Below are 17,155 nucleotides of genomic sequence, written 5' to 3'. Positions count from 1 at the left end.
GGAAAATATGGTGGAGGAAAAGAAGTTTTTTTAAATCATTGGTCAAAGATCTGAGGGTTTTCAAAGGAGCATTTACTAAGTTAAACAATAGGTTTCTGTTTCAAAATGTCGTTTTGGAACTGGGTGTATTGTTTTCTTTAATTGAGTGTTTAACTCAATCAGACATTCTTCTGTGGCATACTCCAACTTAAGCGAAATCACATTTTTACCAGGAAAATTTTCTAGCCAAATTCTTCAGTCAGGATCTGCTGATTAGCAGCTTATGAGTAGAAAAGATTGTAGCTGCATCTATTCACAAATGCATGTGCGCATACGTGCATGCACACACAGAGTATCCATGGGTAATTTTTTTGCTACCTTGATCAATGCATTTCTTTTAGTAGTTTTTTTTACTGATCTTAAAGATAAAAGTAACACTCATACATGTTTATTGAACATAGACTTTTAGAAAGCTATGGGGAGAAATCCCAACAAAGTAAACGACTGGCTCAAGTGGTTTGCTTCAAGCTCACAAGGATCTTTCAGTTACTCTGACAGCTCTGCTACCTTTCCCACTGATTTTAAATATTTAGAACTCACTTCCATTTAAACTACTGTAATTTAATATATGGCATATTTGCATATCACTTAATTTAAACTAAAGTGTGTCAGAGCAGTTGATACTACAGCTGAGATGATATAACGGATACTGAAAGGGCTGTATGAAGATCGGGCTCGGGGTTTAATGCCTTATTGCAGGATGCTAGGAACAAGCAAGTGTCACACATCATCCTACACAGGACAGAAATCATTTTTGCAGAAATATTTTCTTTACTGCTTGAGATTGGGGACAGAGAGCGTCAAATGTTTAACTCATCTGCAGCAAAAAAACAAAGGGTTTGTTCAAACATGATTTCCTGGCATCATTTCCCAGTGCTAGTGAGGCACTATGATGATAAAACCATTCAGCAATTTGTAAGGTTGAAAGTTTTGCAGAGCCAGCAAATTTCTTCTGAATAATCAGCTATTGATTCAAATCACCCTGTAAGCATATTGCTAACTCCTCAGCGTTACGATTTTCAGTACGAGTGTTAAGATAAGATCCCAGCCTAGAATCACTAGAGTTGTGCTGCATTTTAACATGCTAGCAGACCTTGCCAAAAGGGCAATTTTCTGGAAACAATCAATACACATTACAATATTTGAAGAGCACAGGACAATTGAAATTATGAAACTTGAAGTGAAAATTATATTTGCTTTAGTGTAGAATTTGTCTGACTTCCTTTAGACACTTATCACAGAAGGAAAAGGAACACCTGCTAATCTTTCTCTCCACACCATAAACACCTCCTATAAAAGCAGCCTACATGACTAGTTTAAGACCCAGGTGTTAAATTAAGACTATGAAGCCTATTCTTAAATGCCAATGGGGTAATTTTCAGTGAGCAGATGTTTCAGCACCAGGTACATGACAAAGACTAAAAACTGAGAAAAACAACTTTCTGCCAATGTCTGCAATCAGTATTTGATAAAAACATGACTTTTGTCCCCTTAGTTCAATTAAATTCTGTTTTTTACAATAGGGTTTGATACTCAAGTCCAACACAGAAAAATACTGACACACGTATACTTCTTGTAAAGGGGAGATAGCAATACAACCTAACTTTCAATCTCGTACAGTACCTTTTACTAACTGCACTCTGTTCTGTTTGTTCAATTTATTAAAACATGATAGTAATGATAGTAAAATGGTCATCTCCTTTATATTATATGAAACACATAAACTTCAAATATCTCCTGTGCAAGGGCATTGTTTGAGCTGCATCTGCAGCCACACCGTACCTCAGAGGCTTCCTGGGAGCCTGGAGCCTCCTGCCAGAAATGTGATTTGCGGGCTGCAGTCGGAGCAGAGCTCAGCGTGCTGAGTCCTGCACTTTGGTTGCCAGGCTTTGGAAAAGCTCCAGCAGAATGCCTGGCAGACTCGAGTTAGATGAAATTTGTAATCCTATTATTTACTACCTTAGCAAGGATTTTTATGCACATGCACACGTTCACGTGCAGGCTCGCGCAGAGCTGCATATAGCTCATAGCTAGAGCAATGGCCAGAAGAGTCCTGTAAAGGGGCTGGCACTGCCCCCCGAGCAGACGACGCTCACTGCACAGCTCCTGCTCACTGTAATCCTCATTGGGACCCGCACGAGGCCAAGAGAGACGCGCTGGCCTTTTCCCTATCCTCTATGCCTCTCCTGTGCTTGTTGCAGCCACAACATTAAATTAAACGAGTACCTGTTGTGCTTTTTTAAAGCATGGGGTAAGCAGTCCTACAAACTCTCTGCAGTGTGTAATCCCCAACGGATATCGGTGGGTGGTGGGAGCGTACCCAGTATCGAGGGGTCGAGATGCTGCCCAAACGTAGGCACCCACCTTAGCTTGCCCCAGCGGTCTGGTCCCAGTGTGATTTCTGGGGACATGCAGAGGGGAGACGTCAGATGACGCTCTCTCTCTACCACAGGGAGCACAGACTGCAAATCAAAGCACCCAGACCAGGTGCAAAAACCTGCCTCTCCCAGCTTCTGCTTCACCATCTCCGATCTTAACAAGATTTCTAGAAAACAGGTCACAGGCAGCAGCCGGCAATGGTCACTGCCATTGATGGGGATGACGGTTAAGTGTGCCCTGGAGTCTGGTTTCCAGCGGAGGGTGCTGGGATCCCAGGGCCACATCCACAGCTTGGTGCTGCTGTGAGCACCTGGAAACCCATGGGGGGCTGTGGCCTCCAGCCTGTCCTAGATGGGTCATTTTGTACATCTCCACATAGCTGTGTCCAGAGGTTATTTGCAGGCACTTGTGTTCACATGACCTCACTTTTTTTTTTTTTTTTTACTAATTAAAAAATTTGTAAGGGTGTCACAGTGACGTGGGCAGTACCGTCCCCATTTCTCAGCAGGGGCTCATGTCTATTGGTGCCAACAGCCTGAAGACTCTGGTAAGAGATCACACATTACTGTCCTTTGAGTGGTGCACCCTGTGATTTCCAACCTTGAGCAGAAGCCACTTGCCCCAGCCAGTGGAGGATCCCACCCTGGAGCCATCAGGACTGATGTCCACACCTCCGCATCAGCTCGGTGCCCACAGCGAAGACTGCCCATCCATACTCACACGGTTCAGAGTTATCTCGCCATTCCCCATCTAGATAGGTTTGTATTTTCTTCCTGAACGCGGCACAAAATGTGGCCATTTTGGCTGCTTGGGCCAGCACAAGCATGCCACCGAGGGCAGGTGGCAAACACCACGGCCAGGAGTCCACGTGTCCTCCTGCAGCTGGAGCCGATGTCTTTGTGACGAATCCCCATCTCAGTTCCAGCTTCACCTTGGCCACAGGCCATATTTGAGTTGCTTTCCAGGGGCACTGCTCTGTAACTCCTTAAACGGCACAGTTTTCCAGTTTGCCTGCAAACCGCTTACCACTGAGAGAGCCGCTACCTGCCCATGCAGCGGCTGCCCATCTGCCAGCCTGAACATCACCCCTCTGCTTGCCGGGACTAAATGAGAGCTGAGAAGTCGCTTCCTTCTCTGCTGAGGAAGGATGGGAGACAGGGCAGGAGGCACTGACACCATCACGCTGGGGAGATCTGGCAGCACCACGGGGCTGGATGTGCTCCACGAGCGAGCGCGTGCTTGGAGCCCATCTGGGGCATCGTGCCGCAGGCTGCTGTGGCTCAGCCCCAGGCACCAGCTCTCCCGGCCTGCCACAGAGACTTCCTTGGATGCAGTCCTGAAGGAACATCTGCATTTCCACCTGAGTGAGCCTCCCATGTCACTTGGGGGCAGAAGGGGCGGCGGGTTGGAAGGAGAGTGTAGAGCTTGCATGGTAAAAACAGGCTTTGAAGGATATATCCTCTCTTTACTTCAGAAATGTTAATAAGTAGGTTTTCACATGCTCAAAAGGCAGCAGAAACTCCACGAGAGGCCAGAAATGCTGGTACGTGGTAAAATCCTGCTGATAAGGTATACTGATGGACTCCACCAATAAACCCTGATGGAGACAGCTGATACCAAGAGACAATCCCTGCCCCGGAGCCGGCAGGGTCAGCGCCCCTCACCACGCCAGAACACACACAGCCTCCCCGAGAAACCCAATATGTACTCAGGAACCGGGACAATTCCCCAGTCCTTTCATCTGTTGCATTAACCAAGTAGCTGTGACCTGCCTATCTGGTTAGATAATGGGCTCTAAGGTATCTCTATTGTAAGAGATTTATTAAATACCACAGCAAGCACATTCCTCCCTGCAGGAAAAAATACCTTAATCTACTGCAAACCCTCCTGGCAAAGGCTCCTATTTGAACAGATCAGAGATACAAGTTTGTTCTGGTCTGGACAGTGTTTGAAGTTTCTTTTCCAGCTAATGAACAGACTTGTTTATAGTGAAAAGACACAGAGCATCGTTTCCTAAACAAGCGACTTTATGGCGCTCTGTTTTGCGGCATGTAGCTATGGCTAGCCTGCTGCATGGTCTCTGCTGGCTCCTTTATTTTCACCTGAAATATAAAGGAAGTCTTCTACTAAATCAAAAACCCTACTTCTTCAGCCCCAGCTTCCCTAACAAGACAGAAGAGGAGAGAGGGGTCTTCCACTACATACAAACAAGGGGCAAAGGAAACTTGTTTCCAGACAAATTCTCAAACCCAAACACTTGCAATACGTTTTCTTACCACACTGGCTTACCTGGCAGCATTGCAACCTAATGGTTAAAGAAGAGTTGCTTTCTACACAGAGATGATTGTTTCTGAATAAGGGTCCAGAAGAGAAATAAGATAAACCAGGCAAGTGTTGGGCCAAGCTCCTGCTGCGCCTCCCATCCCTGGAAGCACCAAAACCCCAGGGACAGCCCCCGCCATGCCTTCCTCCCTCATTTCCAAGGCTCATGTGGGCACTGGCGGGGTCACCAGAGGGGCTGCTCCCAGCAGGGGTGTCCCAGTGCACCGGGGGTAAATGCGTGCCTGGCCACCGAGTCATCTCCAAAAGGAGCCGGTGGGGCGGGCGCCAGGCTGGGACTCACCTCGGCACTCCACGCTTGGGTCGCCCCAGAAGAGCTCCTGGCACTCCCGGCAGGTCCGGCCTCCAAAGCCCCGCATACACTGGCACTGCCCTGTGAACTGCCAAAAAATAACAAGAGACGTGACCATCTCAGCGGCTCACCCCCGCGCTGGAGCAAAGCCCGAGCCGCCACAGTGTGCCCCGCGCTCCCCTCACCTCGTTGCAGGCGGGCCCGAGGGAGCGCGCGGGGTCGCAGCCGCACTGCTCGCAGCCGGCACCGCTGGCGAGCCTCCATGTGTGGGGGGCACAGCGGTCGCAGGTCTGCCCCACCACGTTGGGGAGGCAGCGGCACTGCCCCGTGGCCGCCTCGCACCGGCAGCTCTCCGAGCCCTCGCAGTCCTCCCGGACAGTGCCCAGGTAGTTGCAGACGCATTCTGTGAGGGAAAGAGCATGGCACCTCGATGTCAGCCTGCCTTTTTGTTACCAAACCACCCAGAGTTTGCATTTAATTTATCCTCCGAGTCCCCAGAGGTGCGGGCAGATGCCGGCACGTCCCCATGCCTGCGGCCAGGCTTGGCTGACCCAACGCTGAATGCAATCCAGCACCACTCAAGAGCCCTGCTCACGTCCCAGGCTGGCCACCTCTACGGCTCCTGCCCCAGCACACAGGAGGCGAAAGGACCCCCGTGCAAGCAGCCCAGCCTTCCTCCTCTTCTCCTTACCTCCCTCTGTACACAACCAAAGGCCAAGGCTGCCCAGCTCCTGTCAGCCAGCTGTGGTAGCAAATCTGCTTGCCACAGGGCTCTGCTCGCCCACCCAGTGACCCATCTGCCCTGCCAGGCTGTGTCCAGCGCTGAGGGAGAGGAGGGTCTGCCTCCCCACCGCCCGGTTCAGCTCTCTGGTGTGGCCCTTGCTCCCCGGGCAGGACTCGCTCCCGCTGTCCAGCCACATCTGCAGGGACGCTGGTGCAAACAAAAGCCAAACCCATACCCTGCCACAGGCCACCTCCAGAAAAGAGGAAAACAAAGACTGCTAACAAGAGGGCAAGAAACCCCCCTCCGACAAAAGCCTCGTCCTTTTTCAGCATATGTAAATGCTGTCCCTGCTCTCCCTGTCAAATGTAAAGAACTGCCCCCCTGGCCAGGAGCCCTGCTGAGCTGCAGGGTAGCCGTACGAAACTCCAGCTGGAGGTAATTAGGTTTCCCCTCCACCCCAAATGTGCCCAGGTAAATTAAAAAGAGCTCAGACAGCCACTGCCATCCCCATGACATGGCCAGCTGAAGGGACATGGCTGCATCTCCCCACTCACTTCTGCAGTCCTGCTGCAGGGCGCTCCCGTAGTAGCCCTGTTTGCAGAGGTGGCAGTTTTCCCCCTCTGTGTGATACAGGCACTTCATGCATGTTCCTGTCTTCTTGTCGCAGGCCTCCGGGTCAGTGGTGTCGATGTTGTTGTTGCACTGGCACGGCTGGCAGGCGCCGCCAACCTCGTCGGGGCTCCCAAAGAAGCCAGACGCACATTCATCACATCGACTGCCTGTTTGAACAAACAGTCACGGTGGGAATTACCATCACGGCTTGCTAGTGTGCAGGGCCCTAAATGGCAAGACTGCGGCAAGACATGAAAGGCCATTAATTGGTTCATGCTCAAAGCAACAGAGGCAGCGCTTGGTGAGACTGCAGCAGCTTGGCGCAGCATGGATGGTACTGCCTGGGCCACCAAGGCATGGCGCCGCAGCACAGCTGCCGGCACGCTCGTCCCCTCGGCTCCACTGCTGTCCTGTCCACCTCTGCCAACCACTCGTCATCCCTTTCCACGCTGCTGGGGATGAGCTTCACAGTGGTGCCGGCATCGCCTGCACAAGTTGCTCTGCTCTGGCACCTTCCAAGCACTGCCAACCTCCAGCAGCAACACATGGACACTGGTGCTGTGGTCACATCCAACAACCCATATGAACGTACACCTTCCCACCGGGAGGTCCAGCCCAACCAGCCCCCTCCACGCACCCGCCAAGTACCTATGTATCCCACACTACAGACACACACGACTTGCAGTGTGACTGGATCCTGGTAACAGCCGCTGGCAAACTGGCGTCCACTCTCGGGGCCATCAGGGCAAGGGCAGGGGCGGCAGTGGTCGCCTGATCCCAGGACGGGGTCTCCATAGTAGCCAGGCTGGCACCTGCACAGTGGGGTACACGGCATGCAGGGGACCGCAGGCAAACAGAGTGCAGCCTTGTGGCAATTACACTCAGGTTTCCAACCACCGTGAAGAACCAAAGGGCAGAAACATCCTTACAGCTCTTCTGTGCTACTCATGCTCCAAGCAGCCACAGAGGCAAATTTGTCTGGCTTAGAGCAGCATAAAAGCAGGAGACTCAAGGCTGATGCCTCTCAAGAGGCTTTCAATGGACAAAGCCTCTCTGAAGCCCCGGCTCCTGCAACGTGCCCTCTGGCATCTGGGCAGGCACTGCTGGGAGGCATGAGGCCACGGGCAGGGAAGATGGGGTCCCTGCTCCCATCCTCCTCCGGCACCACCAGCACTGCTCTGGCTCCCAGGGTGCCGGGACTTTCCCCGCGAATTCACACCCACCCGAGCACCACCACCGGAGGGGAATGGCTGCTGTGCCCATCCTGCCAGGGGGAAGGAGAGGGGCCAGGGATGGGGTGCACGCGCCGTACCTCTCGCAGTTGTGCCCCGCTGTGTGGTCCCGGCAGCTCAGGCACTCCCCGGTGTAGGGGCTGCAGTCGTCGGCATGGCCATTGCAGTGGCAGGGCTGGCAGCTGGGGAAGCCCCAGAAGCCAGGCAGGCAGCGGTCGCACTGCCGCCCGTACACCCCAGGGAAGCAGTGGCACTGGCCCATCTCCGCGTCGCAGAAGGCGTTGTAAGAGCCTCGGACGTGGCATTCGCATGCTGCAAGGAAAGGGAGAGAGGGGCTGCATTTCCATGGCAAGCCCTAAACACACGGCCCCAACCGCAGCACAGCCTAGAGCCAAGGGTTTTAACATACCTCGGCATCCGTTCGGCCCGAACCCAAAGGTGCCAGGGGCACATCTGTCGCATTGTCTTCCGACAACATTAGGACGACACTGGCACTGTCCTCCGCTGGGGTCGCACACCGAACTCAGGGAGCCCTGGGGGTCGCACTGGCATGCTGAGCAGAGAAAAACATTGCGGGGAGTGAGTACCACAGCGCAGGACGAGAACTACCTGCCTCACCCCACGCACACGCCTTCCCTCTGCAAACCGCTCTGCCTGCAAGCGCCATCCAGCTTCCAGGCACAGTTTGCCCTACAAGTAGGTGGTTACGTACATAACGCGGTCTCGTGTAACAGAGCAGAAATGCTGAATATGATGTTCTTGCAGACGTCCGTCATGGGGGTTTTCACAACACTCCTGCTGTTTTCCAGACACCGGTATCTTTGGAAAGTTTCCCAAGCGCTGTTTGTGACCACGTCTTCGCCTGAGCCTCCCACTGTGAATATGTCCAGCGATTTGCAGTATGGCATGAGAACAAGCTACAAAACAATTTTACAGTGACAAAGTGTCACTATTTATAAATAGCCTCCAATAAAATTGTGAAAATTCACTATTATCCCACTTCTTATCATCCATTTTTGGCCAAAAAGCAAACAGCCACTGGGAAGGGAAATGACAGTATTTCTGTTGGTTCTGGTGGTTTCTGTTGGTTTTGGTTCTGTTGGTTCTGGTATCTACCGAATTGTTACCAAATCTACCAAATTCTATCCATTCAAAAGAAAAAGGTTGACATTCATGACATATATGGCACTCATTAGCCTCCCCAAAGAAACTACAAATCTGTGGAACTAGCTGCAGTCCTGTAAAATACAACAAAAACAACCCACATACTTTGAGACGGAAGAAACCTACAGTGCTTTACATTGTTCAGTTAAAACCTGGCTTCGGCCATAAGCAACAACGTTGTAAAATATTACTTCGGATTTACACAGACGCATCCTAGAGGAGATGCAAACTTTCAGGCTTTTAAATATATTTTTCCACCAGAGCATCCCCAAAATAATTTCTGCTCACAGAGTCAATGAGCGTGTACGGGCTCTCCGTTTCCGTATCCACCGAGGAGTACTGGGACAGCTCCAGGCGGATGGTGTAATTCAGCCCCTTCTCGAAGCAGACGGGCCGTGGGAGAATGACGTATCTGGATTAGGAAGAGGAAACAGTTCTTACTTCAAACGTCCAGCACCATAAAGCGTTTCAGGTGGCCCTATAAAGCAATCGAGATAACGGAAAGCAGCCAAGACCGGGCAGAACAAAGCTACGATGTGAAAGGGGCAGTTTGGAGGCTTGTGCAAGTCAGAACCGGGAAAGCTTATCGGCAAGGTAAAGAGTCATACCCATGTTCACTCACGGTCTGTGCAAACACTTCCCCCCCTCTTTGCTCAGTGAACAAAACAAATCACACAACGAGAATGAACGTAAAAGCTTTGAGTCTACAGACACAATGCTAAATATGTTTTTATAACCCACTGGAAATTAAATTTCATTCATTTTCACAGAGGCCAGGGCAAACAGAAAACATGCCGTTACTTTGTTTCAAATTTTTAAGTGTTTTTTCTCCCTTCAGCCCATCCAGTTATACTGACCTGGAGCCGGGTGATAGTGAGACGACCTGATTATCATCATCAGGAACTGTATTGCCACACCGGCTACCCGTGGGGATCTTGCCTGGGCGCGAGACGCTGATCACGGCTTTTTCCCACTGATCTGGCAACTGGGGGAAAAAAAAGGGTGATCAGAATCAACCATCGGCCGTAAGCTCCCGGGAGCATCCAGAGCTCAGGCCAGGAAAAGCGTGCGCACAGAGTCGTCACTGTGCTTTGGGGAGGATGGGGCTGCAGCTCCAGCATCAATGCAGCATCTACCGGCTGCAGGTTTGGGCTGAGAAAAGACAAGGCAAGTGCCCCTGGGCATCATCCAGCATGACAGCCTCTCTCCCTCCCTCCCAAAAAGCCATGACTAGGGGTAGGTGGTCAGCAATCCTCTCTGCGGCACAGCATTAACACGGGCTTTGGTGACCTCCTCTCCCCCCACCTCTGGGTACTGCACCCAAGTATTTCCCTGCAGTCAATTGCTGCCAAGCTCTAGGTAAGGAGCCAGGGGGGATTTTTCTCTTTCCCTTCACCCTGCGAGTTATCCATAGTCAAGACCAACTGCTTGCAAACTCTTGGCTGCAGGCATTCAACATCCAAGATGGGCAATTTGTCTGCTAAGGTGCATAACAGCATTTCCACCCATTAGAAGGCCATGTGGCTGATGCCAAATTTATATTCTAATTTGTCTTGACAGGACTTGTCACTTTTTAATTTGCTCGTTAAACACATGCTGAAACAATGCAATAATGAACAAAACTGTAAAGCAAATACTGGTAATAGTCAACATCTTCTTGGATTTTCACACATCTCAGACATTTAATTGTGTGTCCATCCTTGTCTTGGAGTCCTGATGACTCCTGGAAGCACCGGGCTCCTGTCAGTCGTGCACCGGGACAGCCAGCGCCTGCCAGGAGGCAGCAATGCCCATACTCACAGACCTACCTGCGGCTCGTAGCGGACCAGAATATCGTACTCCATGGAGTAGGGGATGTTGTCAATGTAGAATTCCAGGTACGCCCCCTCAGGGACCCTTACAAATCCTATGCCTGTCCACGATGGTGTGCGGTCCGGTGTGTACTGGCGCTCTATTATGCTTACTCCCTAGAAAAACAGGGAACAGAGATTTTAATACCAATACATTAAATTTGTGAGCTCCATGGGAGCGCGTGAAGTGATGAGTTCTGCTGATGGATCACTTCCGGATCGCAGCATCCATCATTTGCATACCAGAGAACAGAAATTCTCATTTAAACCCATGTGCGTGCACACCGTTGCCCTTCTGCTTAACAATATACGAAAAGCAAGAAAGATAAAACAACACTGCACAACTCTTCACCCATTTCTCTGTTATAGTCGGGAATTAAATTTAAAAACTTGCTGTGAGTAACTAATCCACCAGCTACGACATCTTGGTCACTGGAAGGACTTTCACATCATACTTGTAGCAGTAGGATTTACTGCGGTGGCACATAACTGCTCTATTAACCACCCAGGCTGAGTGCTAATTACTTCCTGGCTACACCGGGCTGCTCCAACCGAAACCACTGCTCAGGATAACATTTGAAAAGCAGATCACAGCCATCATGAGTAGGCTGTCACTAAATAACAGAGATCCTCATCATCGATAAATATTTAAGAGCCAAATCAATACGTGGTCACTCTTCTCAGTCTGAGGTGCCAGGTTTTTATCTGCTACTCTTTACATAAAGCAAAGAGGAAAAAGGCAACAGAAAATGGAAATGTGTGGTGTTCAAACTTCCCGTTTCAAATATATCTGCATCCATGAATAGTTCTCTCCATAGAACAACATCCTGTGCATTCCTAAGGAAGCTGCTTCAGTAGAAAGGGATAAAATGTAAGGAAATGCCTCTCTATATACATATCACTTCAGGATGTCCCCTCGTGTATTCTCACACTCTTTGAAGAGAGCCTAGCTATAAGTTATTACCCTTTGGCTTTGCACAAATGGTCGGAGCTCCCCAGGAACGATGGCAGGCGGGACGTGAGCGAGGGTGTGCAGCTATGGGCAGCATGGGGCTTGGCAATGCCTGAAAATCCCTGCAACTCTGTGCCACTTCGTTTTGCCTTGTGCTGGGCCCCTACCTGGGAACTGAGAGTTTTATTCTGCCACCAGACTTGTGAGAAAGCTTTTTGATATTGGCTTTTTATGCCCTCTGCTGTGGTCCAACTTCTGCTCTGCACTGTCTTCCATCTCTGCAGTTATCTCAGAGCAAAAATCCTCTGCCTTGGCTGAAACTGCAAAGCGGCTGCATTTTGCCTGAAATAAATAAACTAGGGCCAAGTACCCCAATTGCAGGCAGACAAGGATCTGCTGCTTTAGAGAAACCATTATCTCATCTCCCTGGCTCCTTGCTGGAGGCAAAAATAATTGATGTAATCACCTAGCTGCTGTTAATGAATTAAAAGCAAGGCTGCGCAGTGGTGAATGGAAAAGGGCCAGAGACCCCGATGTACCATGCCAGCGGGCAAAACAAGATAGAGGCAACCTCACTCACAAAACCAGTTTTTTGCACAATCATCAACTATGGTTTTAGTCATTAATAAAAGAAATGCTACTGATGTACAGAAACTCTAAAAGCTGCAGTAATGTGCTTAAATGCGTGCTTTGTTCCCTCCCGGTTTCAGTGGCACCAAAGAGAAGAGCCAGTGTCGGCGTCCCACTGCTCTTGAGATAAGAGGGGAAGGAGAAGTGGGTGCAGTGGGCACGTACACAGCGGGGTGCAGAGAGGGATGCTGACAGGAACCAAACTGTAAAGTCAGGATCAAAGAAACAGGTTTAAAAAGAAAAATGGCAGCTTCCCCCCCCAAATTACTACATTATTTATCGATACTAAGATTGAAGAGCTACAGGTTGACAGTTTTCCAATACAATTCAGTTTTGTGTTTTCCACATTTTAATTGCAAAACACTCAGGGTATAGAACAGATGCTTCCAACACCCAAATGGTGAAACAACTTTCCCACAGCTGCCCAGACACACCAGCCCACTAAATCTGCTACTCACAGGACCCAAGTTGGCTTCCTCCGCCTCGTAGATGTAATGATCAAGCGAAATGAAGTAATAGCCAGGCTCCACCTGGTTGCACTGACGTCCAAACATGTGGGGCCGGCATTCGCATTGGCCAGATTCACTCGAGCAGCTAAAGTGGAAGAGCAATGAATTTACAACACATCTTGGCTATGCCGAGACAGTGCTAGAGCTATCTCCCGCTTTGACGTTTTAAGTGACACAGGCTGAGAAGCGGTTCTGGACACAGCTGCGTCTAGACACAAAATGTTCTCGGGCTCTGCAGGGACCATCGACACCACTAAAATGGCAGCACAAGCACAGTCCTGGGCGCAGTCTTGGCTCAGCCCAACTCTCATTCTCCCAAACAACTCCTAGGCTCAGGCTGGGAGCAAGCACGGGCCAGGGACCATTTCCAGCACGCACTTTGCATGTGGTTTCCTCTGTTTGGATGGCTAGAGGATTTTGTGCTATGGATGCAGACGGTTCCCCAGGGCCAGACAGTAGTCCTGGGGGAGCTTCACTTGCTAGCACAGACGTAGCCAAGAGGCATGTCTGTCCTGCAAGCTGAGGGCAGCCTTCGGTTCCAGGCTTGCACGCCACGTAAGCAGGGTATCTGTTTGTGTGGGCCCAAGCAAAGCAAGAACATGCATGACCCTGCATGCCCCGGGACGTCAAGCTGCTCTCGTGTGCTGCAAAGCACATCCCAAGAGGTCGCCCACCAGCAGCTAGGCACAGGGGAAAACCATACCTGGCTGCTTTAAAGTAGGACGGACACAGCAAAGGACATGGGACAGACAGCAGCTCCACTTCCTTCATAACGAGCCATTTTCTTTTTGCAGTACAGCTCTGTCCCCAAAATGCCTTTTGGTGGTTTTATTGTCCCCAGAGAGTCCGCCCCACATTATGAAGAACCCTTGGGCGGGTTGTATTTTTGCACGTGCCCAGTCACACTTTTTCATAGGAAGGTTTTTTGGTCCTCCAAAAGACGCCCTTTTCTTTAAATTTGAGTTGAATTTAGAAACATTTTCTAAAGTCAAACCCCTCTGGTTTCCACGGAGAATCTCCAGCCTTTTCAGGCCCACATTCTAAGAGCAATTTTAAAATTAAACAACTTCTGAAATTGCAGAGATTCACTTAAAATGCTCTCTTCAAGATGCCAGAAGTGCTCTAGCTGCCCCAGAAGGGGAGCTGGGAAGTTTCCCCTCCAGGGACGGGAATGACTCCACCACCTGGGTTACAGCGCAGGGATGAATTTCGGGCAAGATGCAGCTGCCCCAGGCGCTGCATCCCACACCCTGAACCGGAGCCAGGAGACAGCAATTCAGCAGCTGAGGAGAGGAGCCCCGGGGAGGGCGAAGCTCGCCTTTCCCACTGATGTTAGAGAGCGAAGCTGGGAGCTGGAGCTGGGCTTTGTGGCTCTCCTGCAGCCAGAGGAAAGCGCAGCTGCTCACTGCCTGTGCCAGGACACCGCACATCCCCTCCCCATGTGGTTTTGCAATCGCTGGGCTCAGTGCATGGGAAGTGGGCTGCAAAGCCTTGCTTGGCTGCGGCCGAGCCGTACCCCAAACCACGGGAAGCGGCTGTACCAGGGGAGCCATTATGAGCTGTGTGGCGTAACCGATCCGCACGCAGGGAGTGAGCACGGAGGAGTAAATAATCATTAATGACCACGCCACTGCCTGCTAAGGGGTAATAATTCACCCGAGAGCAGAGGGGAGAGATGGCCCGTGGGACATTCCCACGGCAATCCCTGCCACAGATGTGGTGTCTGCAGGCTGCGACGAGCTACAGGAGTCACACCGGGACCAGTCCCGAACTCCCCCAGTCTGGTCCTGTGGGCTCCAGTGGGAAACAGTTCATCCACCCCCTTGGAAAACTTCTGTGGCTTCAGACAGAAGCAGGATGTTTCAAAGGGTTTGTGGAGGGAAGGAAAAAATGACAGTGAGGGAACGCGCTGCTGTTGGAAAGCATGGGGTCGGACACGCACCTAATGCACAGAAAACTGCTCTGGTTGGAGGAGCAGTCTGGCTACCCAGCACCTCTCTGACTAGGCGTTTAAGCCAGGACTTTCCATGCTCTTACTGATGGATGCATCTTCAAAACCTATGCCTTCCTCTGAAGAATCTCCACCTCCCCAATGGGCACTTCCAGGCCCACATCCCACCCCATGCAGCACCACCGGGGCAACACAGCAGTACTGTGCAGCTAGCGTGCTTCCCCCAGCGCTGGTGGACAGACAGACAGACTGGCCAAAGGGCCAGTTTGGGAGGAAACCAAGAGTCAGCCTGACTTCCCATGTCACCGCCTGATTCCTCCTTTGATCCTGTAACAGCAAAGCTTTGACACGGACCACACACCGGGTTATGGCCAAGGCAGAGCTCAACCTACAGCTGGCTCCTACCCTGGCTGACCAAAGGCAGAGCTACACTAAAAACAGTTTTATGTGTTCATCTGCACCAGTGGCACAAACAGAGGCTGCTCAGCACGGAAAAGACACGGATGCCTCTGTCACCCCTTGCTGCAATCCAGACCTGCCACTGTCTGCACACTGGAACAGAAACACAGTCCCAAACGTCCCCCTCCAGAGCACATTGAGCCCTGGATGTTGTGGTTGCAAATGAAGCGAAACTCGATGGGGTGAATGATTACAGCAGAGTAACCAGGCTGAGACTCACTTGTTGTTCAATGCTCCTCCCTGGTCGCAGTCGCATGGCCGACATCCATCCATATCGTTGCTCAGGCCCCAGTGCTCAGGCTGCAGGAGGAAACATCACCGGCACTGTAACCCAGTGCCGATTTAACCCCATCTACCACAAAAGCACATTTTGAAACACTCAGCATAAGCCACCCCAGACCGCCCCCCCAAACCATGAATCCTGCTCCCCTGGTTGTGAGGGTAGACCCACAACCACCAACACAACCTCCTCGCCTCCTCTCCCCCACCTTGTTGACCATCTGAGAGGCATGAGAAAAAAACACATCTCTCTGCCTAGTTTTAAAAGCAAGATGCAGGAGGACCCAAACTCAGAGACCTCACTCCTACTGCACCATTTACACCAGTTTGGGCTCCCGACCCACAAAGGGCTTGGAAAGTCACAGCCCAGTACATTACACCACAGTGGAGAGCAGCCCCCTTGCAGGGCTGCTATTCTGCAACTTGCTCGGCAGACAGACAGATTTGTTTAGCTTTTCCATGGAGTCCACTGTCAGATAAGAGTCAGTGTTTATACAAACACATCCAGTTATCTGACAGTGTGTTTCTATAACACTCCAGCATGCATAACACTATATGGAAATGTATGTGAACGAAATAATCCCTGCCTAAAATAACGGCCTGTATAGAAAGCAATTTTTTTGGTAACGTTGCTTCTCTGACCATTTTGTCTTCCACCCCAGCAAGGGCTCCAGCAGAACTGCCCCAGATCCCTCATTTTCACAGAGCAACTACAACAGGTATCCTAATGTCTCACGCCTTATGGTCCCAGGAATTAATTTCCAGATGCTCTTGCCTGCCTTGATGTGCCTCCCAGCTCCGCATAACAGTGTGCTTCACTGACACTTCGAGGCGCCCAGTCCAGCCTGAACGCCAGGCGCCTGCTCGCAGGCAGGCGGAGACAGCCGCCAGCACCTTGCTCTGTGCTTTCTGCACGCCAGCCTTCCTCACAGCAGCGTCTTCTCATTTATTTTACGGTAAGCTACTTACCAGGCACTGATTGCACTGCTTTCCTGTCACCAGGCGCTTACAATAGCAGTTTCCTGTCTCCGAATCACAAGGATTCCCGCCAGGATGGGTACCCAGAGGATTACATGCACAAGCTAGATTGGGAAATACAAATAGGCAGGTCAAAACACAGGACCGGAGTTATATTTTAGACAGTATCCAACTTAAATATTTACATTAAAGCTTCCCCTATATTCCCCAGGACAGAGATTAATTGCACACTTTGCCCACCACCCATCCCAGTAAAACTTCCCTGGCTTAGAGACTTAAATAAGGAGGATTCTCCTATTTCCACTGAACGCACAAGGAGGATCAGCTGGGGAACTGAGTTTTAAGGGTGGGTGGACTCCAAGCTACAGCAAACCTACAAGAATGTTTTTCCTTTAGCAAAAACATGAAACAAAGGGAAAAAAAACACCCCACAAACCAACTTCTCCCGGCTCTAGCAGCTCCTCAAAGACCTTTTGATCACACATAAAGGACCATATGTTTTTACTCACACTGACAACCCGCTGGGTCATCGGCACTCAGGCCATAGAAACCTTCTTTGCAGAGGTCACAGCGCTCCCCTTCAACAAATAATTTACAACGGCATTGTCCGGCAATGAGGCCAGTGGAGAAATCGGTGTAGCGATCGCAGATGCCACCATTTTGGGAGCCAGCTGGGTCACAGTTGCAAGCTAAGAGGAAGCATCGTACGTGTTTTATTAACTGCTACAAAAGAAAAGGCCAAGTCTCACACTGAATTATTTAAAC

At 50.6% G+C, this 17,155-nt stretch overlaps 1 protein-coding gene across 1 annotated transcript in view; it reads right to left on the bottom strand.

Moving 5' to 3' along the window:
• The window catches only part of LAMB1 (laminin subunit beta 1), a 44,434-nt gene that overhangs the window by 16,202 nt on the left and 11,077 nt on the right, over positions 1–17,155 (bottom strand). The window contains exons 10-23 of the mRNA XM_082308932.1: positions 16,900–17,079; positions 16,382–16,494; positions 15,354–15,433; positions 12,673–12,808; positions 10,591–10,749; positions 9,640–9,767; positions 9,071–9,194; positions 8,331–8,535; positions 8,028–8,171; positions 7,699–7,930; positions 7,035–7,198; positions 6,329–6,553; positions 5,236–5,453; positions 5,042–5,138 (exon numbers count right to left, since the gene is read on the bottom strand). Of these exons, the coding sequence (XP_082165058.1) occupies positions 5,042–5,138; positions 5,236–5,453; positions 6,329–6,553; positions 7,035–7,198; positions 7,699–7,930; positions 8,028–8,171; positions 8,331–8,535; positions 9,071–9,194; positions 9,640–9,767; positions 10,591–10,749; positions 12,673–12,808; positions 15,354–15,433; positions 16,382–16,494; positions 16,900–17,079 (2,205 nt within the window). The remainder of the gene's footprint in view (positions 1–5,041; positions 5,139–5,235; positions 5,454–6,328; positions 6,554–7,034; positions 7,199–7,698; positions 7,931–8,027; positions 8,172–8,330; positions 8,536–9,070; positions 9,195–9,639; positions 9,768–10,590; positions 10,750–12,672; positions 12,809–15,353; positions 15,434–16,381; positions 16,495–16,899; positions 17,080–17,155) is intronic.

This window comes from Platalea leucorodia (assembly GCF_965183815.1).
Source record: "Platalea leucorodia genome assembly, chromosome: 4".
NCBI lineage: Eukaryota > Metazoa > Chordata > Aves > Pelecaniformes > Threskiornithidae > Platalea > Platalea leucorodia.
Note: the sequence above shows the minus strand (reverse complement) of the source record. Positions and strands in the feature narration are given on the sequence as shown.